At 43.8% G+C, this 26332-nt stretch overlaps 1 protein-coding gene across 2 annotated transcripts in view; it reads left to right on the forward strand.

Moving 5' to 3' along the window:
• RPS6KA5 (ribosomal protein S6 kinase A5) overlaps positions 1-26332 on the forward strand; it is a 628800-nt gene that overhangs the window by 393125 nt on the left and 209343 nt on the right. For both annotated transcript variants that reach the window (XM_078660052.1, XM_078660053.1), the window contains exon 7: positions 10416-10519. In XM_078660052.1, coding sequence (XP_078516178.1) covers positions 10416-10519 — 104 coding nt within the window. The remainder of the gene's footprint in view (positions 1-10415; positions 10520-26332) is intronic.

Consider the following 26332-nt stretch of genomic DNA (forward strand, 5'->3'; position numbering starts at 1 on the left):
TCTAAATCGTAACCTACACAACTCTGGCAGGTTGCTCTTCTGACCATTATCTTCCAAATCCTCACACAGAAAAACACACATCTGCTCAAAGACGTATCTTTGCGTTGGTTCATCCCATTGACGGAAGACGTTCATGACAGACTCTACATCATATCTCGCTGTATCCATAGCCCAATTTCGTGCTAACTTATTCAATGACTCCCTTTCCTGATAATCAGGCATTTGGCTTCGTGATTGTCTTCGTTACGTGTTAGGGGTCGTTTTAGGCGACCGAAAAAGTGGTGAAGGAAAGTTAGTAACAATGCTGGTCATTTTATGCCAGACGGAAGGTGAAAGTGGAGGAATAACTGGTAGTAGAACAGAGTCACGCAAAGCAGAAACAGAAATGTTCGTAGCACGAGTATCAGAGAGACTAGAAGGTGCGCTAGGTGAAATTTTAGAAGGAACGGTAGGAGAAGTAGACGTGATCGGTGAGCCTTGAGGAGGCTGTGCCAAAGAAACAGGAGCCAGCTGAAGAGTAGCCGGTGGGTGCGGTAAAGGAGCCTGTATCACAGCTACCAAAGGTGCAACTAAAGGTTGCGGAGGTGCTGTGGCATTTTGTGCATAAGGTGGCGGAGAATTTAATAGGTGGGACATTAATGGATCTTTCTCGGATCCTTCCTTTTGACCTTTTCCTCTATTTGGCAGCATCGGGTAACATTTATCTATCGCTAGTTTCCTGCTCCTAAGCATCTGTTCGCTCTCCTGCTCTTCCTCGTTATCTCTGTATGCAACGGCAGCTTGCACCATTGACATACCTCTTTTATTCTTTTTTGCTAATCTTATTTCTTTCTGTTTGGCTTCTTTGCGCCATATGCGGAAAGAGTCAAACATCGCCGACCGGGCTTTCTTCTTGAACAATTTGACCTCTAAGTTATCTAATATTTCTTGGTCGAAACTACCATATAGGGGCCATTTTAAAACACCATCCTTGCGGGTGTATTTTATCCATACCTCGTTATATGTTATAGGACCTACGCCGTGCTTCACATAGAGTTCATACGTTGGAGTTCCAATTGGAGGAACCGGACAAGAATCTTCCAATTGGGAGTCCTTACTACAACCAAGACAAAACAAGTTTCCGAGTCTGCTAAAACCAGGCATCTTCGCTCACTAGTCTAGCTTCAAACTTCAAAGGATTATCTGTTACGATATTTCTCGTGGATACACGAGTCCTTCGGCTTTGGGGCTTGCAAGTACCAAATCAAGTCGTATCTCAAGGATACCAAAAACTAAGGACAAACTAAGGACTGGGAGACGCTCCACTTATACTTAACTGAAGTATTTGAAGATCTGTGACGTCGCTAGAAGACTCGTCTATCATTTCGCTCTACCAAGGATCACTGGGTCCAAAACAAGGCGATAGTCAGGGCAGCAGTCCTTCGTAGCCGTCGGGACGCGGGGAACCTCGCAGCAAAGACCTTCGGAACCACGTCGACATACAGGGGTCGCTGAAGTGGCTGGCCGTCCTCCGGAATTTTCACACGAAGCTCCTCACGAACATCTGGCTTGGACCGTCACCGCTTGATATCGCCCCGAGTTGGGCGCCAACTGAGGTAACGGGTTTTTAGGAACCCGCTGGTGTCAGGGGATAACACCCGAAGACCTCTGAGTTCTCCCTTGTTCCGGACCACAGAAACAATGAGTCTTCTATCACAGTCAAAGATCAAGTTTTATTGGTAGCTACCAAGTAACACGTGTCCCAGAAGTACACCACACGGAGAGTAGGTTTTGGGAGACTGTTCGTTTTTACAGAACCAGCCTTCTCCTTATATACAAGATATATGGCTTTAAGCAAGAATTCTTGAGTTTATGGTATGGCAATATACATATTTCTACAATAATACAAAGAGCGAAGTCATGTAAGCAAGCCCATATTTTAGATGTCCAGTTCGTTGATAGATTACCCAGTTAGGCCTGGAACTCCCATCAGATATCGATGAAACCTCAATAAAGAAAGGTGTAACCCAGTCATAAACCTGGCCATAAACAAGGAACGTGGACAGGTGCATGTTTGCAGAAAGCATGGTCTGTATGTAGTGAATGGTTCGTGGAATGTTATGCGTAGATGCTATCGCATTCGGCCACTGGGCGAGGAGCTGCCTAAACAGGTTTGGCCGAAGACAGTGGAGTCAGTTGGGACAGGTCAGGGGAAAGTCACGAAAGGTGGACGTGTCTATTTGGATCAAGCTCGACCTTTAATTGACTTATCATGAGGGCAAGATGCAAGATGGATGCCGTTCACAAAATGGAGTTTAAGGGATGGGACGGAAACTGTGATTTAGGGGTGTTGGCAACCCTCGATTGTAACGCAAATACATAGGAATGATGTCCTAATCATTATCGGTTCGTAGACACAAAAATCGTCTCGGTACGTTGAGGTTTCGTGACACGGGTATTGGACCTCGATATCGGGAGAACAACGGGGTCCGGATTTTGAGAACCACAAAAGGGCCTGTATCAGTCTTACGCCTGCTGTGAAACAGGCGCAAGATTTGGACGCAACAGCGTCATAAAAGTGACGTAGTGATATTTCATAGATTTTACTGCGTCACCTGTACGACCCTTTCTTGCATCAATACGTCCCTTTTGCATACATTACACCTGACGTAGGTATAATGTGGCGCAGGGGTTTACAAAGTGAGGCATCTACCTAGATGCGTCACTTTGTAAATATGACTGAATAAGGTGACGCACCGGTGGCGTAAAAGTGACGCATGGCCTCATAAATGAGGCCTTCAGTCTTCTACTCATGCGTCATATTAAATATATGACGTATTATGTCGCAAGTACTTTTAGATACGTCAGTATTTCAGACGTATATTAGTATATATATATATATATATATATATATATATAGTAAGCGCAAAAGTGATGCATTGCTGGAGAGTGTCACAAAAATGATGCAACTCCAGCAATGCATCTTTTCTTACCCTTCCACACCCCCGTTCCTTTTCTACATTTTGTTTGAATAACCACATTCCCCATGTTTACTCTCCTTCTCCTTACTTTCGTTCCCAACACTCACCTTCTTTCAGTCCCCCTACTTCACTTCCTTTCTCCTCTCATACTTTTCTGTTCTTTCTTACTCATTTTCCTTTCATTTATCAGTGCACTCCACTTCACTTATTCTTTTTCATTTTTTTAAGAATATAGCTCTTTGATGAGAATTGGAGGTAGTTCTGAAAATAACTTTTTTTTTCTTCTTTTTTCTTTTTTTAGAACTACAACAAAAACAGGGAATGGAAACTGCTCAACAGGAGCAAAAAAAAAAAATTAGGGCTGGTAACGGCAGTGATGGTTCTCTAATGCTCGAACCATGAGCAGAACACTTTGCTCCCCACAGGAAAGTAGCTGATCACTGTATCTGCATTTAAGGGCGCCTTTGTTAAATGCAGGCTGAATGTTCGGAACCTGCTCTTGTGATCTCCCCCTCACCGATGGTGTTCGTCCTCCGGTTGATGTAGAGGCCCCATCACTGGGAACCTTTTGTGCCAGAGCCCTGACACTTTCCCGGGCAAAATTCAGGGGGTGCCTTCTCTCCACATGGCGAATCATTGTGGAGTTCCCAAAAGAATATTTTTTATTGGGGTTACCCCGTGACAGGACTGTGTGACAGATCCTGCACTCCACTTTTGGAGCATTTACCTTTTTCTGGTGATCAGGTATGGAAAAAAAATTCCAGATGAAATGTTCTTTGTATTTTGGCTGAGGAGGCTCTTCATCCATGAATTCATTGGAGTCATCTTCACTGCTGGATGGTCTGGCAGCCATGATAATCCAAGATATCCAACAAAGAACCGACAGCAAAACAGGCAGGTCTTTCAGTCACAAAAGTGAAAGAAGAAGTGAAGGAAATGGGTGGAGATTTCATTCTTTATAAAAAAAATGTTAGCAACCAATGAAAAGTGTTATTTTCAGGTCACATGACCCGCCGCGCTTACGCTGCGCGCCCCGGGGCGCGCCCCGGGGCGCATACGTAGCGCGTTCGTATGTGCGTGGGTGCTTCCGGGTGCGCTTACGCCGTGCGTATCACGCAGACGCGGCTACGCGATACGTTCCGATGTTGTTTTCGTTCGCGGCAATAGCGCTAACGGGACGCTCACCGGTACGCGCCCCGGGGCGCGCCGTAACACTGCGCTTACCAGTGAGCGCACCAGTACGCGCCCCGGGAGCGCTCCGGACAAAAAAATAAAAAATAAAAAAATATCACATTTCATACCTATAGAGATTTGCTATTAAAAAACCTATGAAATTCACTGAAAAAAACCATAGGTTTCACACCAGTTATAGTTAGGAATTAGTATTAAAAAAACCTATTAAATTCACTGAAAAAACCATAGGTTTCACACCAGTTATATTTAGCTGGAAATTTTACTGGCATAAAACCATTGAAATTCCCACGTTATAGTTAGTTGGACTCACTATAACTTGCGCGTGCAATGTACTGCTGATGACGTCACATATTACATCACTCATGACATGGTCAGTGACATCACTCATGACATCACTGATGACACCATCCAGTGAATGTGTGTCTTTCTGAAAAATAAATATTAGTGAGTAATGTTTAAATATTTAAATATATGTATTATTGTTTCACTTTCTATATAAGTGGCTGCATGGGTTGGTGAGTAGGTACATGTGTATGCATATGGGTTATTAGATGTTTTTCTTGGTATCAGTATGAGTGTTTGTATGGTTTAGTTGGGGTATTACTTAGCACATAGATGCATGAATGACTGACTCTCTTTGTATGTGTTTTGAAGACAGCATATGTGCAGGACTGTATGGGTGGATGAGTGTGTATATGTGTTTGTTAGTGAGTGAATGACTGTCTCACTAGTGTCTTTATCAGTAACTACATATGTTTTAATGTAGTATATGTGAATATTGATGTATATAAGTGAGTATATGTGAGAGTGAGGGATTGTAACAGTTTCTGTTTAAATTAGTATGTGTTTCTATAAGTGATTGTTTAAGAGAGTAAGTATGTGTAAGTTTCCTTAAAAGTAAAGTGGTAGTGTGTGTATAACTGTATATGCAAATAAATGGACGTTTAATAGTTTATTTGCATGTGTGAGTATGTGTGACAGTATCTTTTGGATGACTGTCGGTGTGTAACAGGATGTATAGGTGTATCACTACATATGATGAGTGAGTATATGTATGAGTGGATGTGTATATAGATGGTGGAATTACTGAATTGGTTGTTGTAACTGGTATGGGTATCTCCATTTTTTTGAAACTTTTAGTTTCTATTTTTGAATGTGTGTTTCAAGGGTTACATTACAGTGAAAGGAGGTCTGTCACTCTGTCACAAGGATGGTGTCATCAGTGATGTCATGAGTGATGTCACTGACCATGTTATGGAAACAAGGGTTCCTAGCTTATTTGGAATAATCACAATACCGTATAGAACACAATGGACTACTATACGTTAAATTCTCCTTGCCCAGCCGGACAAGGAATTTATTTCAACAAATGTCAAATTTAATCACAATATTTTTCAGACAAGTAGTATGACACAAGCCTGTGCCGCACTTTGAAAGGGAGAAGGTAGAGAAGAGTGAAAGGGGTGTTTTCAGGCAAGAAAAGGAGCAAGTCAGGGCACTTGTAAATGATAAGAAATAGTGACAGTGTCGCCTGGAGTGAAACAAACAATATCAAATTTAAAGTACTACATGTATGTACACTCATAGGTGTCGACGTTTCGATCCCTTTGCTCAATTAAGTAATTGGGATCATCATCAGGACTTTCAAATTAGAATTGCCTGAATGTAACATAGCCTGTTGAAAAAGTGGGGAAAATAAACAGACAGAACATTCTTTAGTAAAAACAATTATTGAGGAGGGCGGTCATCGCATGCCTTACATCTTTAACACTATATATCCGGAATCGCAGTGTGTGACAAGTGTTGGGTGATAGTGCCAGTTTATGAAGTACATCGTCAAGTTGCAATTAAACATCAACAATGAGCCTCGGAATCGCAGTGACTCTTGTGCCAAAACGACTAAGGATTGTGCATAGCGAGTGACTAATTGGATTGTGCCAGCCGTGTGTTTGGTGAATGGGGGAAGCCCTGGACTCAGTGAGATGGTGTTTGAGCCGAGCCTCATGCATCTATATTTTGACTCTTGTGGGGCTAGAAGGTCATCATTGGACGTACCTCTAGGCGCGAGGTATTGGGTAAAGGCGTCAAGCCTTCTTCGAGCAACCGAGGATGACGTCCCGTAAATGCCAGGAGTAAAGCACAGGTCCTGCTTGTATAGTTTACATCTATCCCGTAGCGGCTTTTCGCCGAGCTGTGGGATCAATTGCACTTTAGTACATGTGATACAGGAGGGGCCAGGAAACGAGTGATTTAAATAAATTACATACCCATTCTGAGCTCGGTTTTCACTCTTGTAAGATTCCAAGAGGATTTTTGAGGGAAATGGTTCTTCTTCTTTCAGCGCCGACTGGTTGTGTGGGCTGAAATGAATTAATCACTTTCAAGTTATCTAACCGTTTAGGGGATCGGTCCGGGGGACCCAGATACAACACATATTAAGGAGGCATACCTTGAATAGTGGTACTGAGTGGTTCAATAGGGGCTCGATGGCCGTGATAACTGATGAACAGTCGTCCACTCTTTGTTCGATCAATGTCGCAATGGTAGGCTGGAAAATAAAGGTGTACTTTATTTGGCGTCTGATCCCTGGAGCATGGTCAGAATCGGACTCTCTGTCCGGTCGGGCGCATAGAGGACAGAGCCACTTACCGAGTCAGATAGGAGCTCGCGTCTGGCCGGGATACTCCGTCTCGATGCCGGTTACTGGTGGGAATCATGGGAGTGCTAGTCATAGTTTGGCGGTCCGGTCACGTGATGGTGAATCCGTGCGCCATCTTGGAACGGTGTCCCAGTCTTGGATGGCCTCAATAATGGCAGGGGCTCTTGGACGCGTTTGTGGGCTCCATCTTGCGATGCCTTGGAGTTCATTGGTAACATGTTACAAAAGAGTTCCTGACGGATTCTGCACCGCATATTTTACCTAGCAATGTAACGTGTGAGCAACCATAACTTATGACTGCATGAAGGGAGGGGGTCCCAGTGTTTTAATTCTATTAACAAGGATTAAGTTTGGGCGGCGCCGCCATGATTCGAAGTATCATTAGTGAGTTTCTTACTGAATTTTAGGACATACCTCCAGATGATTACGTTTCACTTGGCAAGCTGCAAGGATAGTTTAAAACAGGTTATCGCTTGTAAAGATACATGAATTAACTAAGTGGGGGGAGAGTGCGTGTGTACCAATAACGTTATTGTGGGTGAGACAATTGTGACACATATCTATTCATTAATATCATAGTTCCAGATTGTTGGGACCCATAACTCTTTCTGCTTGACAGATTTTAAGTTTCAGAACACGTCTGTGGTATTGTTCTTTCACAAAAGTGTGGTCCAGTTCTCACTCCGGTTCAGTCCCGTGTGGATGGTATTGAATTGTATGATTGATTTCAGTTTCTCACGATTCAGGATTTGTTGCAGATTACCACCCCTTGGCGGTAATTTCACAGATTTCAGGACTGTCCATTTCAAGTCGTCTGCCGTGTGTTTCAGGGATGCAAAATGTTCCACTAGCGGGGCATTGGGAGTCCCGCATCTTATGCGGCTCCGGTGTTGGCTTATACGTGTCTTCACCTTCTGTGTGGTTTGCCCCACATACATTTTCGGGCAAGGGCATAGGACCGCATAAATTACATTACAACTATTGCAGTTTGTTAAAACTTTCATCTCAGTTGTGACATTATTGTGACTGAAAGTGCGCCCCTCCAGTGTCAAATCACACACAATACATTGCCCACATTTTACATGTCCTGTTACAGGTGGTAAGCCCCAATTAGATTCAATTGTATTCTTTGGAGGCGGTGTAGGTAAGGCCGCCCGGACAAGATGGTCTCTTATATTTTTGCTTTTTTTGAACGCAAACAATGGCTTTTCTAAATTTAGTTGACCTGCATTCAAAATAGGCCAATGCTGCAGGATTGTTTTGCGAATTTTGTTCGAGACTGGAGAAAAAGTGGTGACACAAGCAATTCTCTCAGTCTTCTCCTTACTTTTTGGTTCAAGTAAGACCTCTCGGGGGCAGTACCATGCTCTTTTAGAAGCATTCCTGACTAATCTCTTTGGGTATCCACGCGCTTTGAGTTTTGATGACAAAATATCTGCCTCTCTGAAATAGTCAGGTTTTGATGAACAATTACGCCTAATGCGGAGGAATTGTGAGTAGGGAAGTGAATCTTTGAGGGCTTTTGGGTGGTTACTGTCATACCTAAGCAAAGTATTGCGTTCGGTTGGTTTCCTGTACAATCGGGTCAACAATTTGCCCTCCTCATGATAAATTGTTAAATCAAGAAAAGGGATCTCTGTTTTATGATGGGAGAGAGTAAACTGCAGGTCATCACAGTTATTGTTTAACCAGTGTAAGAAAGATTCTAAAGTCTTCTCGTCCAGGTTCCAAACTAGAAAAATATCATCTATGTACCGTCGCCAGATGGAAATGCCAGATCGGAACGGATTCATATCCGATAAGATCGTGCCCGTCTCAAGCGCGTCCATAAACAATATTGCCAAGTGGGGGGCAAAAATAGCCCCCATAGATGTACCCTTTATCTGCTGGAAGAATACCCCATCAAAGACAAAAAAGATTTTTGTGAGACACAGTTCCAATAGTTGTAGTATGAAGAGTGTCGGTACTCTATGGGGTCTAGGCCTGGAGTCAAGGATTTTTTGAATGACCCGTAGATCCGCTCCTTGAGGGATATTGGTGTAGAGCGACTCTACGTCCAGGGTACAGAGTGTTTGGAAGCCTGGATCATAAGGGTAATGCTCCACCAAGTTTATCATTTCCATGCTGTCACGAACATAACAGCAAGTGGATGGCACAAAATCTTTGATGTAAAAATCCACATAGGATCCCAGCGGCTCCAAAATTGAGCCACAGGCAGACACTATAGGTCTTCCCGTGGTTTTTCGGTGTTTTTATGAATTTTTGGGAGGGTATAAATCACTGGTAGGCGCGGGCATTTGACATTAAGGAAATTATATTCCTTCTTACTGAGGTAGCCTTCGTCTTTGGCATCTGAGGTCAGCTTTTTAATTTGTGCTTGGATATCACTAGTTGGGTTGCGACCTAGTCTTAAATAATGTTCTCTGTTATTCAATTGACGGTTAATTTCATCCTTATAAGAGTCAATGTTCTGTAGAACAATTCCTCCGCCCTTATCTGCACTCTTGATAATCACATCAGCGTTAGATTTAAGGGTGCTGATTGCTTCTTTCTCACTTTTGGGGATGTTATAAGGGATGAATAACTTTTTCTTTTCCAATGTCTCCAGATCTTTGATAATCAATTTCTCGAAAGTCACGATTTCAGAAGGGACCATACTAGCAGTTGGCAGGAAGGTGGATGGAGGGCTGAAGGGTGTGTTACGATTAGACTCCGGCGGGGGGGTGCAGCTGAAAGAAAGCCTTCAGACGGATAAGTCTGAAGAATCTGAGTAATTCAGTCTGCAGTTCCATAAAATTTGACCATGTCATGAGTGATGTAATATGTGACGTCATCAGCAGTGCATTGCACGCGCAAGTTATAGTGAGTCCAACTAACTATAACGTGTTTTTTTCAGTGAATTTAATAGGTTTTTTTAATGCTAATTCCTAACTATAACTGGTGTGAAACCTATGGTTTTTTTCAGTGAATATATATATATATATATATCTACCCTTGGGGTAAAAGGCAAATACAAAAGTGGAGTATTTGTTTTGTTAAATAGTGGACTCAAGGGATAGTACAGTAGGTCATCTCGAAACTGAAACTCCTCCTTTGCAGAAAAGCCACCTATTAATTTTGTGGTCAGCATAAGCGGCAGGAGTGTGTATACTATGTCAATCCAGAGCACTACACGGATTGTTATAGGTAGGAGACATTTTACTTTCAAATGAGATTACTTCAGCAGTGAAACTCATGCTGCAATATTGTAATAACATACTGAAAAGCAAGTCATGCCCACCTGCACTATGTTAAGATGTTGGTACCATGTGATTTACTTTTACCCTGTGTTCAAATTCTTGGAACACATTATCTTTATATTCTAGAGTGTGCCTATTTGAGAGATTAGCTCAATTGAAAATATCACACACAATGCATTTCTGACTGATAACAAGACATTAGTTTTTTTTTAATCATAAAGGAAGACTGCCCTGGACATATGTGACAATTTGACCTCTTTAGTCCATGTAATATTAACTGCATTCTAGGCTTTTTTTCTGAAATTGATTATTTGCTTACTATGCTATTTGTCAATCTAAAATTCAGTATTTCCCGTTTTGCAGGCTGTGGACTGGTGGAGTTTAGGCGTTCTTACGTATGAGTTATTAACAGGAGCCTCACCTTTTACTGTTGATGGTGATAAAAATTCCCAAGCTGATATTTCTAGGTAAGGTAAAGTTCTGCTAGTGTGTGATCTCTTTATTACTGTGACCTTAAAGCATTTTTTGATCAAACATCATAATAGCTGACTATTCAGTCCCTGTATTTGCAGCTAAGAGTATGTGCCAAAGAAATTATGGTTTTGATCGTATTCTAATATTGTTTTCCCCGCAATTTAGAATTGTAAAAAACTGTTTTTAATTTGTACTTTCCTAATTTTTATATATTCCTAAATATCAGCACAGTTAATTTTTGTTGCGTGCTAGAAAACGCCTTTTGTTACAAGCAAGATTGTCACATTAATTCTCTCACTTTGAAGTCGGAGAAAGAAAAGTAAACACCAAGCTCTCTGGAAAACAGAGGCCGACATCTGACCTCTGCTTTGGATACACTGCAAATGTGACCGGATAAGAACAACGTTTAAAGGCATGATTACAGAAAGCGAGTACTCAGAAGGATACAGCAAACAAGGGATGCTCCAGGGGAGGGACAAACTCCAGCTGGACAGCCTAAAACAAATAAAGCCAGAAAATAGAAAGTAAGCAACTGTGAGTTACAACAAAGCCAATGGTAAGCAATGTGTGGGGTGCATTCCCAAGGAAGCTTTCAGAATGTCCACAATAAGTTTTTGGCAAACCAGACAGCTGTGCTGTGTTGTAGGCTTCGAGCTAAAAAAAACGTAGTCACATAGTTAGGTGAGGTAATTAGATTGAGAAAAAAAACTAAGATTAATGTGACTGACACCCCTGTCCTGCAATAGCAACCACAACATTTAGCCTCTTGATGCGGCCATCCAATCGGATCATTTGGTCCCATGGGGCAGTACCGATCCTGTCGGACCAAAACGATCCACTGGGAAAAAGCCCTCTTGACCAATCAGATTGATCTATTTTTGTGAATCTGCAGTGCTGCGAGAGTCTGTGGGACCAGCCATCCAGAGATCACTATAATTTAATCACGAATATCTAAAAATGGCTGATCTGATTTAGACCAAATAATGAAAAGCATGTTGTCTGAGTAAAGTTCTGACTTTCTGTCAAATTTCATGTAAATCTGTTTGGGCGTGTTTTTTCTTTATCAATTCCAAAATTATCTATTGGAATTAACATAGAAAAACAATTTATTTTATTTTAAAGGTTTTATATAGTGCTGGCTAGACCCGGAGGTATCAGAGCGCTTTACATGAGCATCAGATCATAGTTACAGGTTACATCGTTAAAAAGGTTACACAGTTATTAGAGTATGGCAACATAGTTACTTGTAAGGTCAGGATAAACAATAAGCACAAATACGTAAGGGGCAAAGCAGGCAAGGGAAAAGATTTAAGGGAGGGGGGAAGGAGCTGGGGAAGTAGACAGGTAATGAAGGCGGGAAAGAGGAGGGGAGGGTGAAGGATACAACAAGGAAAGAGGAGGGGAAGGGTGACTGGGACTCAAACCGGTAGACGAGTCAAAGCATCGTCCAAAGTCCAGTAAGCTGTGATCCCAGGGGAAGTGGTATCTCTTCCCTAGCTCTGTAGCGGGAGACTCCCTTTACGCAGTGGACTCTCTCAGAGGGGTCTCTGAGACTCCAAGGCCTACATACAGGATCCTTCCCCAAAAAGGGGAGAGGGAGTGCTTTGGCAAGGGATGCCATACCATACCTCAGGTGTGAGTGGCTCCCTTGGCACAGTGGACTCTCTCAGCGGGTACGCTGAGACTCCAGAGTATAAATATTGGATCTTTCCCCAACAAAGGGAGAAGGAGTGCTTAGTCAAAGGGCACAAAGGACAGGGGGATAGGCAGACTAGCAGGCAAGGTGAGAGATTCAGGGGAGAATGGATAGGAGCTAGGAAGGAAGGCAAAGAGAGAAAGAGTACTAAATGGGAACAAAATTAATTAATGAGTTATTATATAGCGCTGGCTAGACCAGATGGAATCAGAGCGCTTTACATGAGGGACAATAATGTTGCAATTTACATCAGTTAAAAGTTACATAAGTATCAAGAAAAGCATTTAAAGAACATAGGGGACAAGGTGAATGGAGCAAGGAAGGGTAAGGGGATAGCGTAAAGGGATAGGAGGAAGATAGGACGTAGAGACGAGGGGAAAATTCGCCCAAGGTCCGGCTGGGTAGGTGACGGCAGGGAGGGGGAGTCCACAACCCATCTCCTCTTTAGCTATATGGTAGCTCCACCGGCTATCAGCCAAGTCTCCACAGTCTGGGGTAAGTTCCGCAGGTTCCTGATGTATAGGCAGGCTAGGGGATCGGTTCAAGGTCTGGTCAGTGTCCAATTGTTGTCCCCAGGGAAGTAAATCAACGTGTAGGGGTCCACTATGGAAGCCATCTTGGGGTCAAGCAGTGGACTGCGAGGCCCTAGGGCAGTTATGCGCTATACAAATGCAATTTTTCATTTCATTTCATTTCACTGTACGGTACACTGGTGGCCTTCCTATGGTCAGGCATCAGGCAGTTAAAGTCACTATCCAGGACAGCGGCCGCCAGAAAATAACAAATCCAGTGTGCACACACCATCACACGCACAGACATACATATGCACACACCAGTGTGAGCACACACTCTCATATGCACACTGATGCACACAGACACGCACATAGCCAGAAATATCCAAGAACACAAGCACACATAAAGTCCCAAGCACTAATACAAAAACACCCAAATACATGCACACGCAAACTCCATCACTGCACAGACATGCACAAGCACACACAAATGCGCTCACTCTCATACAAGCAGACACGCACAAACACACAAGCACACATACAGAAACTATCAAAAACAAAAGCGCACATACAATCACATGCTCCAGTACAAAACTACCCAAGGACGTACACGCAAATACATGCCCACACACACACCATCACAAGCACACCACAAATGTGCGCGCACACTCATACGCGAACAGGGGGCGCACATACAGAAACCTCCACACGCACATATACAATCCCATGCTCTAATACAAGAACACTCAAATACATGCACACACCATCAGATGCACAGATATAAGCACACATGCAGAAACATCTGCGCGCATAAACACAAGCACACATAGAATCATATGCTCTAAAACAAAAACACCCAAATACATGTTCACACCATCAAACGTATAGACATGCACAAGCACACACAAATGTGAACATAGTCTTTAATAAACGTACAGGCGCACACACACACGTGCATCCGCACATACCCCCTTATACACGCACAGATGCACACACAAAAGCACTCCCATAACACATTTCTCCAGGACTGCCGCAGCATTGATGGCACACAAAGGCAGAGTCAGCGTTACCGATGTCTTTAGGGCGCCGCCATCTTAGGACCAAGCAGTCAGGCCACGTTTTAGCACAGTCGGCGTGTTCCTCATAAGAGAGGAATGGGTGCACACTGATGGTCGCGCTGTTGCTCCCGGGTCCGTCCAGATGCCACCAGGCCTCAGGAGGGTGATCGGCGGCGACCGCCGCCAAGGAAAGCACCGGGTTACAAGAGGAAGACAAACTTCTGAAGAGTACTGCACACCAACACTGTGTCTTCCTGGCATTTTCAAAGAGACGAGCAGCACGAGGTGGAAGACGAGCAGAGAGCTGACCGGGCCATGTCCGCCCTAGGAGTTCATCGTCCGCGGCCGGGGTCTTGTCCCGCAGTGGCCCGCTCCTCATCCCGCATCACCTCTGAGAGCGGAAAAGGCACCGTGCCCGCCGCATACCCTCTCTGCGGGACTGCCACTTTTTCCTTTTGCCCCTTTAGCTGGATTAGCCCAAAACTTTCCAGAAGAGAGCTGAGGGGATTAACATTTTTTGGGAATGTTTTGAGAAAAATCACCAAATGGTGTCACAATTATTACCAGAACAATAAAACACTCTTCCGATTGAAACTCTGACCCAACAGTAACTACACAGTGGTGTGTGTAACACTCTTCCGATTGAAACTCTGACCCAACAGTAACTACACAGTGTGGGGGGTGGGGGGGGAGGGGGGGCCATTGTGGCTGCCATTTCAGGGCACGGGGACTCAGTCATAGTATCCTGAATTTTTCTTTTAAAAAACCTGGACCTTGCTGCAACATGAGGAGAAATGTTGTGACCGCCATTTTAGGACACAGGGACTTGGTGGATCTTGGGGGGTGAGGAAAGGGGGATCCCAGGTGGACAACTCCCACCCAATGGCAATGTTTTGGGGGGTTGCCGCAATACTTCTGGACTCTTGAGGGAGTCAGTGAGGTCAGTCTGCTCTTGACATTTACTTATGGTAATAAAATATTACTTTACTTCTAAAAATCCTAGAAATTTACTGAAAAAAACAAAGGTTAAAGTGATGTATAGTTAGGTGAAAATATCAGTTTAAGCAAAAAATGTTAAAATAAAAACACTAAAATTCACCAGGTATAGTTACTTGAAGCAATCCTACCTACCCTTGCTATGCACTTCCTATGGTCTCACATATTACAACACTCATGACCTGTTCTGTGACATCTTTGATAACCTCACTAATGATAAATGGCCTGACGTCATTGATGAAAGCCCTGTGCATGGCGAAGATGCGAGTTAAAGTTACTTGTAGTAACTATAACTGGTTAATTTTAGTGAGTTTTTTTCACCACATATTTAAACTACAGAAACATTAGAAATACAATAGATATTTTTTAATTCATTATTTACAACATTATTAATCCAATTTATAGTACCGGCCACAGCGTAGTATCAAAGCTCAGCGTCACTGACACTGTCTGGCAGGACGTTGCACAGGACAGATCATGGTCTCACTCACATTCAATCTTAAATAATACAGATCTTATGCAGGATCTAGAAGTCAAAATATTATGCATAGATGCCAGCCAGCCTCCAGTGCTTCCCTTAGACTCAGGTACAATCATAACTCCTGTTCCAAAAAGCAAACAATGCTGCGGAACGACAGGTTGTCTGAAAGAGAACCCTTATTAATGGAACATGCTTATCCCAACACTAAAATCAATATGACCAAAAATCTCATTAGAAGTATCTCAAACCCGTCTTCCCCGAAAAATTACAGACCAATCTCGCTGATTAATCTCGACTGTAAAATTTACGCCATGATACTCGCCAAAAGGATTCAGAAATTCCTACCCAAACTCATCCACCCTTCGCAGGTGGGCTTTCTAAAGAATAGGTTATCTAGTGATAACACACGCATCCTTGCTCATATATTAGAAAAAGCAAACCTCTCCGACTCCCCAACCGTAGCAGTCCCCTTGGACGCCGAAAAGGCCTTTGACAAGGTCGATTGGATGTACCTGGAAGCTGCTTTGCACAAATTCAAATTGGGTGACGGCTTCATCCGAATGGTGATGGCCTTATATTCCAATCCGTCGGCCAGGGTGAGAGCGGGTGGCTGCCTCTCCTTCTCATTTAATCTGGAACAAGGCACGAGACAAGGGTTCCCCCTCTCTCTTCCTGCTAGTGATCAAACCCTTCCTATATCATTTAAGAAATAACTATCAGATCAAAGGGGTTGACTTTGGGGGATACGTAGTTAAAATAACGGCCTACGCAGACGACGTCTTAATAGCATCCGAAGATGCAGAGTGCCCAATACCAGCCCTTATGTCATCAATAGCAGAATTCGCTGCTGTGTCCGGTTATAAATTAAACAAGAACAAAACAGAAGTGAAGCTCCATAACCACATCGGTGATAAAAGCATCCTGGGCAATTCAGGTTTACTTTGGCAGCCTAAATGCTTCAAGTACCTTGGTCTGGAATTTGAGAAGGATCTAGTCAGCACCCTTAAAACAAATGAGCTCACCCTTTATAAAAAGATCTCATCCCTGCTAGACGGTTGGTCCCCTAAGTTCCTTTCTTGGTGGGGTAGAGCGGAAACGCTGAAAATGATGATCACCCCCTTGATTAACTATCTTACTTGTATGCTGCCCATGACGTTATCCAACGACTTGCTGAAAAAAGTATATCAACTTTTTAACACCTTTTTATGGCAGGGGAAGAAGCCAAGAATTTCCTTACGTAAACTTCAGTTACCTAAAGGGAAAGGAGGTATAGGCTTACCAAACTTCAGGAATTACCAGTATGCCTACTTATGCAAACAAGGCGTTAATTGGCTTCTCCCTCTTTCGGAATATACTCCTGTATGGGTTCATATTGAAAGAGCGATTATTAACAATATGCCTCTCTCCAATATATTGCGATATCATCCCCTTTTGTACCATGGCTTGGCAGTTCGGGCTGTACTGTTCCCATGAGGCACAGGGTCAGACTGATTTGCATATAGCCATGTCTGAAATGGGGTGGCTGAGTGGGCTAAAGAATGGTGGTGGATTACACCCAGATCAGTTGACTGGGGGTGAGTGTTTGATTTGCTCAAACGCTCCGTCCATCATCCCCTTTTGTATCATGGCTTGGCAGTTCGGGCTGTACTGTTCCCATGAGGCACAGGGTCAGACTGATTTGCATATAGCCATGTCTGAAATGGGGTGGCTGAGTGGGCTAAAGAATGGTGGTGGATTAAACCCAGATCAGTTGACTGGGGGTGAGTGTTTGATTTGCTCAAACGCTCCGTCCATCATCCCCTTTTGTATCGTTCGGTCCATGGAAGACATGGCTTGGCAGTTCGGGCTGTACTGTTCCCATGAGGCACAGGGTCAGACTGATTTGCATATAGCCATGTCTGAAATGGGGTGGCTGAGTGGGCTAAAGAATGGTGGTGGATTAAACCCAGATCAGTTGACTGGGGGTGAGTGTTTGATTTGCTCAAACGCTCCGTCCATCATCCCCTTTTGTATCGCTTTGTTCGCCCTAAGTGTGGCAGGGTATGCTCAGACGTGAGTCCCTTGCTCACTTGGCCACTGGATTCAAGATAGCCTGGCTGATGAGGATTATGAATCCGAAACCGGTCCCAGGATGCTTGTTTCCGGTCCATGGAAGACATGGCTTGGCAGTTCGGGCTGTACTGTTCCCATGAGGCACAGGGTCAGACTGATTTGCATATAGCCATGTCTGAAATGGGGTGGCTGAGTGGGCTAAAGAATGGTGGTGGATTAAACCCAGATCAGTTGACTGGGGGTGAGTGTTTGATTTGCTCAATCGCTCCGTCCATCATCCCCTTTTGTATCGCTTTGTTCGCCCTAAGTGTGGCAGGGTATGCTCAGACGTGAGTCCCTTGCTCACTTGGCCACTGGATTCAAGATAGCCTGGCTGATGAGGATTATGAATCCGAAACCGGTCCCAGGATGCTTGTTTCCGGTCCATGGAAGACATGGCTTGGCAGTTCGGGCTGTACTGTTCCCATGAGGCACAGGGTCAGACTGATTTGCATATAGCCATGTCTGAAATGGGGTGGCTGAGTGGGCTAAAGAATGGTGGTGGATTAAACCCAGATCAGTTGACTGGGGGTGAGTGTTTGATTTGCTCAAACGCTCCGTCCATCATCCCCTTTTGTATCGCTTTGTTCGCCCTAAGTGTGGCAGGGTATGCTCAGACGTGAGTCCCTTGCTCACTTGGCCACTGGATTCAAGATAGCCTGGCTGATGAGGATTATGAATCCGAAACCGGTCCCAGGATGCTTGTTTCCGGTCCATGGAAGACATGGCTTGGCAGTTCAGGCTGTACTGTTCCCATGAGGCACAGGGTCAGACTGATTTGCATATAGCCATGTCTGAAATGGGGTGGCTGAGTGGGCTAAAGAATGGTGGTGGATTAAACCCAGATCAGTTGACTGGGGGTGAGTGTTTGATTTGCTCAAACGCTCCGTCCATCATCCCCTTTTGTATCTCTCCAATATATTGACAGCTGACGTCTCTGCTTTACCTCACTCGAAATACATTTTGCTCAGAGGGCCCTGTTGCACCTAGAGAGAGCCTACAAATGTAAGGTTAAAATACACAAATCTAATCTGGCTTCCTTATGGCACAACTCGGCCCTTAAGGTAAATGGCAAGCCCCTCTATTGGGAACAATGGTCGAAGTGTGGGGTTAACTCAGTCAAAGACCTATACATGGGCTCTTCGCCCTTGCCTTTCTCCAGCCTTCAGACCCAGTGCAGACTTACACCCATGGATTTTTATAGATTCCTCCATCTTAAATCATTAATCACAGCTCGCTCCATTTCTCCCTCCGATCCGTCACTATCCGGCAGGTTAGCTCAATTGATACAAAAAGGTCATACGGTATCATTGATATATAGGGCCCTAGCCCCCAACCCGCAAAAATCACATAGGAAATGTGAAAAGTCCTGGGAGAAAGAAGAAAACTCCTCTAATATACTGTTTGATTGGGATAGGATAAACCTCACTCCTTTCCTTAGTAAAATATCGCCCTTACTCTCTCAAACGAAACTAATGATTATCAACAGATCATATTACACTCCCAAGAGATTATTTATCGGACCTCTTGATAGCCCCAATTGCTGGAACTGCAAGCTTCAGGTTGGCGACTTGGCACATGTGCTTTTTAACTGCCCACAGCTACATTCTTATTGGGAGAAAATTTATAATTACATCCAAATGATATTTCATTACCGTCCACCAAAAGAATTTGCCTATGTTTTACTAGGAGCTATAGACCCGCATCTGGAAAATGTAGAAGACCGGCATTTACTAGACCTCATGCTCACACTAGGATGCAAAGTTATACTAAGCAAGTGGAAGAACTTCAAGGAGGTCTCCTTTAGGATGTGGAAGGAATGGTTGTTTGCTTTGAGAGGTGCTGACAATGAGGCTCTTCACACCTCACCATGGCGCAAATCCCACAGGAAGCTTTGGGGCTCTCTTGACTCGCTAGAGCTTTGCCATGACCCTCCATGAATCCTTTCACCTGCAATGTATTCCTACTGCCTCAGCCTCAGCCTAGGTCAATGTCAATCCACCTTGACTTAGCTTTGCTATGCTGCCACCGGCCCGACAAAAAACACTTTTTGCCACGGAGCTAGTCTAGCTGGTCACCCTCATTTCCTTGCTGTTTTTGTATTCTTTCTCCCTCTGGTGTACGATATTTTCTTCCTTTCGTTCTCTTTCCTTTTTCTTATAATTTGTTGGGGAGCTGGCGCTGCTTCCTCTCCTAAGTGCTACATGGTCTCACTCTCTTTCTTTTATACTACTATCACTTATTGGAACCATATTATAATGATTTTCTTCTTGTGATGTGCTTACCCTTGTTTGTCAGCTTTGTAACCATGGTTTCTTTTGTATTGTTTTCCCTTGTATGTTAATTGATTTAATAAAGACAATTTGAATTAAAAAAAGAAGTATCCCAAACCCCATTTAAATCTAGGCCCAGCCTTAAATGCATCTCAAGGTTGACACGAAGGTGAGGAATGTGCGCCCTTAATCAGAAGCCCCCCAGCCCCTCATACGATCTCACCAACAGGGAGCAAGCCCCCAACAGTTATAGCCAGGCATACACATCATGCCATGCACTGGTGGGAAATCTTACTAACATTGCATACGTCAATCGATGTCTTGAACTTCCAGTCGGACAAACTCGATGTACAGATAGACTTAATGAATCTGTTGGGCGCACACATCTCAAGCATTCATTTTAAACTAGAATCCTTGACAATTTTTTTCAAATCAAATGTACTTGCAGCCCGATAATACACAAATCATCCTCGCTCCGGGAAGTTTTGTCAAGTATTTTAACTTCTTAAAGGATGACCACCAGAAGTGATCCAACCCCCACGAAATAAACACAAACCAGGAACCCCCTACAGAAAATATTAAGCTGGGATCTATAACCCAAGGAAAGGCGATATGAACGGCCAAAAACCAACAACATAGAAGATCAAATGGGAGCAAAGTCACCCTCAAAAATCAAGGTGCAAGCTTCCTTATCCTCCAAAATAACTGAAAGTCAGCGAAAATGAGCAAAGAAGGCAAGATGTAAAAATAGTCTAGCATCTAAAGGAATCTACCCCATATGCGGACAAAATAACATAGTAGTTGCAGGTAGTATTCCACCCACTCATCCATTTGTCACCTGAATGACACACAATGTTCGACCACCGCCTCAACAACTTCTCCTAACAAAACATCCTCTTAAAATGAAAATATAAAATGCCGATCACAGAGGCTGGAGGAAACTCAAGTGGCAACTAAAAGTAACTATAGCAATGGATCATCACATTCGCAGGACCAAACAACACGAGTCACTTGCTCCCGGACATATGTATCATCAGCGGGGGAGTGAAGCACAGGGACGGTTCACCCGGAGTTCTCACCAAACATCGCAAAAAAGCCAAGAAATAGCTCCTTAAATCAAGATCAATGTCCAAATCATTTACCCACTCAACTGGAGGACCCTGACAAATCGCCACTCTCCAACAAGAGACAAAATGTTCTATGGGGAACATAATAATCTAAGAACATGCACATCTAACCAGCACTTAATGTCCATTGGCACCACTGACCGTAATCAAACTATCTCACTAAAACCCCCACTCCTCCTCAGCGCCAAACCATGCCCCCCAAAAGCTATCCACCCTGGTGGGAATACAGGTCCTTCAAAAGTGAGGAAAAATGACAACCCTGCAGGAATTCAAAATGGCACCCACTGATATCAAATGCGGGTACACTTGCCACAACATTCACAAGAAACCTAACAAAAATTCTTCTCCCACATGAATCCTTTACCAAAATTGAGGGCAGGCATAACAAACATCTATTTAAGGCAAAATACATAACCCAAGGTCAACAGAACATCCTCAAGAGAGGAAACCTCATAAAGCTACTAGAGGAGATTCCACAACTAAAAGACATAACCTCAACAGATCTATTAGTAGTAGAATTCCTGTTAACTCACAACCCCTCAAGACCAGAACCCACTTTCACAACTTGGAATTCAACCGAAATAGTGGAGTTGCTTCTTTCCTCCGTAAATGTTTTGGAAAGTTGAGGTATTATGTTAAAAAGAGAACAACCTCCTAGGTACCCATTTCCACTCTTAGAAAAAACAGATTGCAGCCCCCAACAGCAAAAGCTGCCCAATCAGTTGTTAGGAATGCAAGAAGCTTTTCCTTCAACCAATCGTAACACCTAAGCCCAAAAAAGGTGCGACCAAACAAACTGGTTTTTATTGGGATTGGATGTCCACACCCCGCTCTACATAAACTCTTCATGCGAATGTAACATCACCTCAGTGTAATGTAAATTGATACTTGTATAGCGCACTACTCACCCGCAAGGGTCTCAAGGCGCTTGTACGAATACCGCTGTGGAACCCATCCTGGCTTTCCCTGTGAGGTGTCCACTCCTGGGCACCCCCAAAGTGGAGGCCAGGCATCCTTAGCGTAGTGGGGGCCGTTGTGGAGATTAAGCAAGCTATTGCCCAGAGTTGCAGAGTGGGACTCCATGATTGGAATAGGCACCGAGGCGAGAATTATCAGGTCCGTGGAATTTTTGAGCCCAAGACCCGCCGAGGCGGGGAATTGAACCCTGGTCCCGGGCTAGACCTCTGCATCAGGGTCTGCCGCTCTAACCATTGAGCCACACTTCTCCAGTGTACGGTTCTGCCCCTTCTATTCTGTAATATTGCAGGGGCATAACTGCTGCTTCAGGATGGTTCACCACCGAAGAGCTGGGCAAACATAGATAGAATTACGCTCCTAGAAACTTTGTAGTGGATCTTCCTGTAGAAGGCAATACCAAATTAGTGCCACAAAATCCAAACACTACGGCAGCCACAAAAGGGGCCTCACTGTCCACATATCGCTCAGTCTAAATACCATCACAGAAAAACTACCCCAGGTAGACCCTGGCCTCCAAATCATATAACTTATTAACTGGACGCACGATAACAGGCCCCCTGTGCTTCTATTCAACGTCTATATTCATCCTAATGCATCCAAGAAAAAAGTCTTAATAGAATAAATACCATCCACTATATCCAGATACAAGCAATAGCGACATACATTGGACAGAATGCTGATCGATGACTTCGAATTAAGCCTTATTCACACCATAGAGGATGATGACCTACTCAACATTGAGAACATTCTGGAATGTACCAGTCAAGACCAACTCGAAAGCTAAGCGTTGAGATCTTAATGGAGAATGACGGTCCTAAACGGAAGATACTCGGATGATACCCCACCAAATGACACATACCATGGCCCCAATTCACGATCAATCATTGACTACACAATAGTCTCTTTGCCATTGATGTCTTTGGTCAAGCACATCTCCATAAAATATACTACAGGCAGTGATCACTCATTGCAGCTCCTGTTGTTAGGAATAACTCCATGTATACATGGTACTGGCTCCAGTTGAAACTGGTATGACAGCCACAACCAACCTAAAGCAATTGTGATGGTCACATGAATTCATAGCAGAACTAGCGTCTCAGGCCAAGGAGCTAATGATTTACAGTACAAACACTAGGAAACATCCAATCGATGCATGGGTATGGCTTTGAAACCGCCTTACTAGCGCCTACAAGCAATACAAAGGATGACATCTGGTCCACTAGCCAGGTCAAGACTGAAACCAACCCTTTCAAAACACTGAATAGATTTGAAACGGGAGCAAAAGAAACTCACCAGGCAACTGAAAGTGTTCCCCCCTAAAATCGGCCCTTTGGGCACGTTTTAAACATCTCAAAAAGTACAAAAAACAACAGGTAGCCAGACAAACCAGTCAGGAAGGATGCCTTCTGGGCTAAGTAATATTCTGTGTCAGGCAGAGCAACTCAAGGAATTTCCAAGAAACCATAAACAACCTCAATTCAAAAGGAAGAATAACTAATTACTTACACGTCACCTAATTAACTCGGGTATCCTATTTAGCCAGAACTTTTTCTATAAATTAACAATCATCTAGTATAGAACATCCTACATGCAACCAACTGGCAAAGTCCGGCATAAAGCGTAACCTCAATTACAACTAGGGACAAAACCCTGTACACCTCAGGCCAAGTCCTAAAAATCCTCCTTAAGGTGCATCGAGAAAGTGCACCAGGGCCAAATGCCCTACCACAGGCCATCTTCAAAGAAGATGTTGATTTCTGGTCAGAGGCACCAGCTTAGCTATTTAAGAAAGTTCAGAAAAGTGGCTGCATCCCGGAAAGTTGGCGGGTCTCCATCATAAATGCAATGTTCAAAGAAGGACACTGGGCAAATCCTGACTACAGGCTTATCGCCCTCCTCGATTCAGAAGCAAAACACTACGCATCCTTGCGGATTTATAGGACTGGACAAACAAAAACAACATAATCCCCTTAAACTAGACTGGTTTCAGAAAAAGAGTTAGTACCACAACAAATATATCATCGATTGCCCTCCTGACTGATCAATGCAAGCAGTTCAAGAAAAAGCTACTCCTCTACTTCATTGATTTTGAAGCAGCTTTCAACTGTGTAGACAGGGAGTTGTTGTGTAATAAGCTAAAGAGGTGGGGTTTACCTAATACACTGTTAAGAGCGACCCTGTTTTCTCAAACCTGGATCCTAATAAAAATTGGAGATGGCACGAATATATCCAGAAACACTTCAACGTATCAAGGTTTAAAGCATGGTTATGTGCTAGCGCTCCACCTGTTCAATCTTTTTATGGCTGACCTCTCACCTGCCCTGGATTTGAAAAATTCCTATCCCCCCGCCTGGGCCCCCTTTGCCTTTCCCACCTGTGATATGCAAATGGCATTGTGCTATTTAGTCTAACTAAAGTGGGTCTTCAAAGATCACTTAACGTCCTTGGACACAATGCAAGAATGAACCATCTGGAGATAAAAGTCACTAAAACCGTGTATGTCTGCAATCGATCTGGACATGCTGCCTCAATGGTCTTAAATGACGCCACCTGGAGATAGTAACTAACTGAAAATACCTGGGGTTATACCTTGATTCAAGCGGGTACTTTCATGCAGCAAAAAGTATACATAGAGAAGAAGGGATCTGCACTAATCCACGGCTTCACCACTTTGACAAAACAATTGGATGGTCTGTCTTTCCAACTACTCTGAACAGTAATTTCCACCTAGCTATTACCAGCCATCACGTATGCTAGTGTGACGATGAGAGGATTGGATGCCGCAGCAGTGTAGAAAATGCAGATCAGTGCCTTCAGATGAGTGTTCAGCTTGCCCCGTCTCCCTTTTTGAAAGCATTATATGGTACACTTGCCGCACCTAGTTCTGTTAAACTTAGTTGTTTGATTAAGATAAATTATCTTCAGCACAAATTCGCAATAGCGGCAACGAAACTGGTACAATATTAGCCAAGACAAATGGAGCCTTATGGTTATCCCTCCAAAGCGACCAGTTCTCGGAGCATAACAAATATCTAAACACCTTAATCAAACAACTAAGTTTAACAGAACTATGGGCGGCAAGTGTACCATATGATGTTTTTAAAAAGGGAGCCGGTAGGGCTGCAAAACGACAATCTTCCTTTGAAGTTGAAATCACATGCAGCTTCCTCTCGCACGCATGGATGGTCATTAAATCCCTGCACTCTACCTGCCAATTCAGTTTGAAGTACACATCAAAAGACACCTTATGACCTTGTGCATGGGCTCAGGTCTGATATTATGCTGGCTATGCAAAGATAAAGAAGATGATCTGCATCTGTCCTCAGCTGTGTAGGCATCGCTCGCAACTTCTAAAGATACGCTTCAATGACAGAGCTATCCACACATGGAGGGAATCCATAATGGCGTGCCTCAACACGGGCGACCCACAGCTCAACTGCAAATTTGTTAAATTCCTGGCATTGGCCCATAGCAAGAAGCCTGGGTTCTCAAAACCCCCATAAAATTTGCCTTTGTCGAACACATGGTGAAAAAGAAGCACATAGCGGCCCAGTTTACTTAGCACTAATATTATTTCAGTATTGCACACTTGGACTTGGCCTAGGTGTTCTTGTCGCATGTAAAGGTAACAACTAGGATGGTTTGACTGCTATGCAATGCTGGCTGAGGGAGGTACTTAGTGAACCTAATTTTATCACATAGGTTTCAGTTTTATTTGCAAATGTTTATAATACTCACCAACCTGAGAAATATACATTCCTCCCATGGCGAAAAAGAATCTCGTAGGTCCCTGTAGCATGAATAGGTTTTGTTTCAGGATGTTTGTCTGCCATGCAATGGTTGCCCAGCAAGGCACCTCTTTAACCTACTTCATTGTATAGTGATTAGTTTTATCTGTTAACCTTTAAAGTATGCACAAACTGGGGAAGAATTCATAATTTCCCACCACTTTTTTCCGTTTAATTTATTTTAAAATGCTTATGGCAGGAACCATGTAAAATGTTGAATGCATCATTTTATGGCTGCCTATTTGCACAATATGCAACATAATAAGTGTCTAATTATAAGTTTGATTGTCCAGTCGACCGCCAAACCCATGGTGGCAGTGCAGCAACCAAAGTACCAGTGGTCTGACCGCCTTATTATGATTACGGCGGTCGGACCGCCATAGAACCACTCCAAACAACAGGGACCCGCGATCCCTGGTGGTGTTGCGCCGGTCAGAGGCTCGCAATATGCTGGCAGTGCCACTGCAGCACCGCAAAGCAAAATAAGAGTTTCTTCACCACCACACTTTTCATGGCAGTGAGCCCACCATGAAAAGTGTGGCGGTGAGGAAATAAAGGGGGCCCTACAGAGCGCCCTGTTGTCTCCAGGACTGGTTATGCATGCTCCCCCTGTTCCAGCACGGCATGGACTTTACAGTCCATGCGGTGCTGGAGCGTGCTGTGGCGGCCAACGGCGCTGTCTTTCAAAGGCTCTCCTATGAGCCTTTGAAAGCCAGCTCCATGGGCCTGCCGCCGCAGGGCCTCCCGCCTGGATTACAACTTGTAATCCGGAGGGCGGTTGGCTGTGGCGTTTGCCACCGCCACAC

Source organism: Lissotriton helveticus, chromosome 9 (assembly GCF_964261635.1).
Source record: "Lissotriton helveticus chromosome 9, aLisHel1.1, whole genome shotgun sequence".
Lineage (NCBI taxonomy): Eukaryota > Metazoa > Chordata > Amphibia > Caudata > Salamandridae > Lissotriton > Lissotriton helveticus.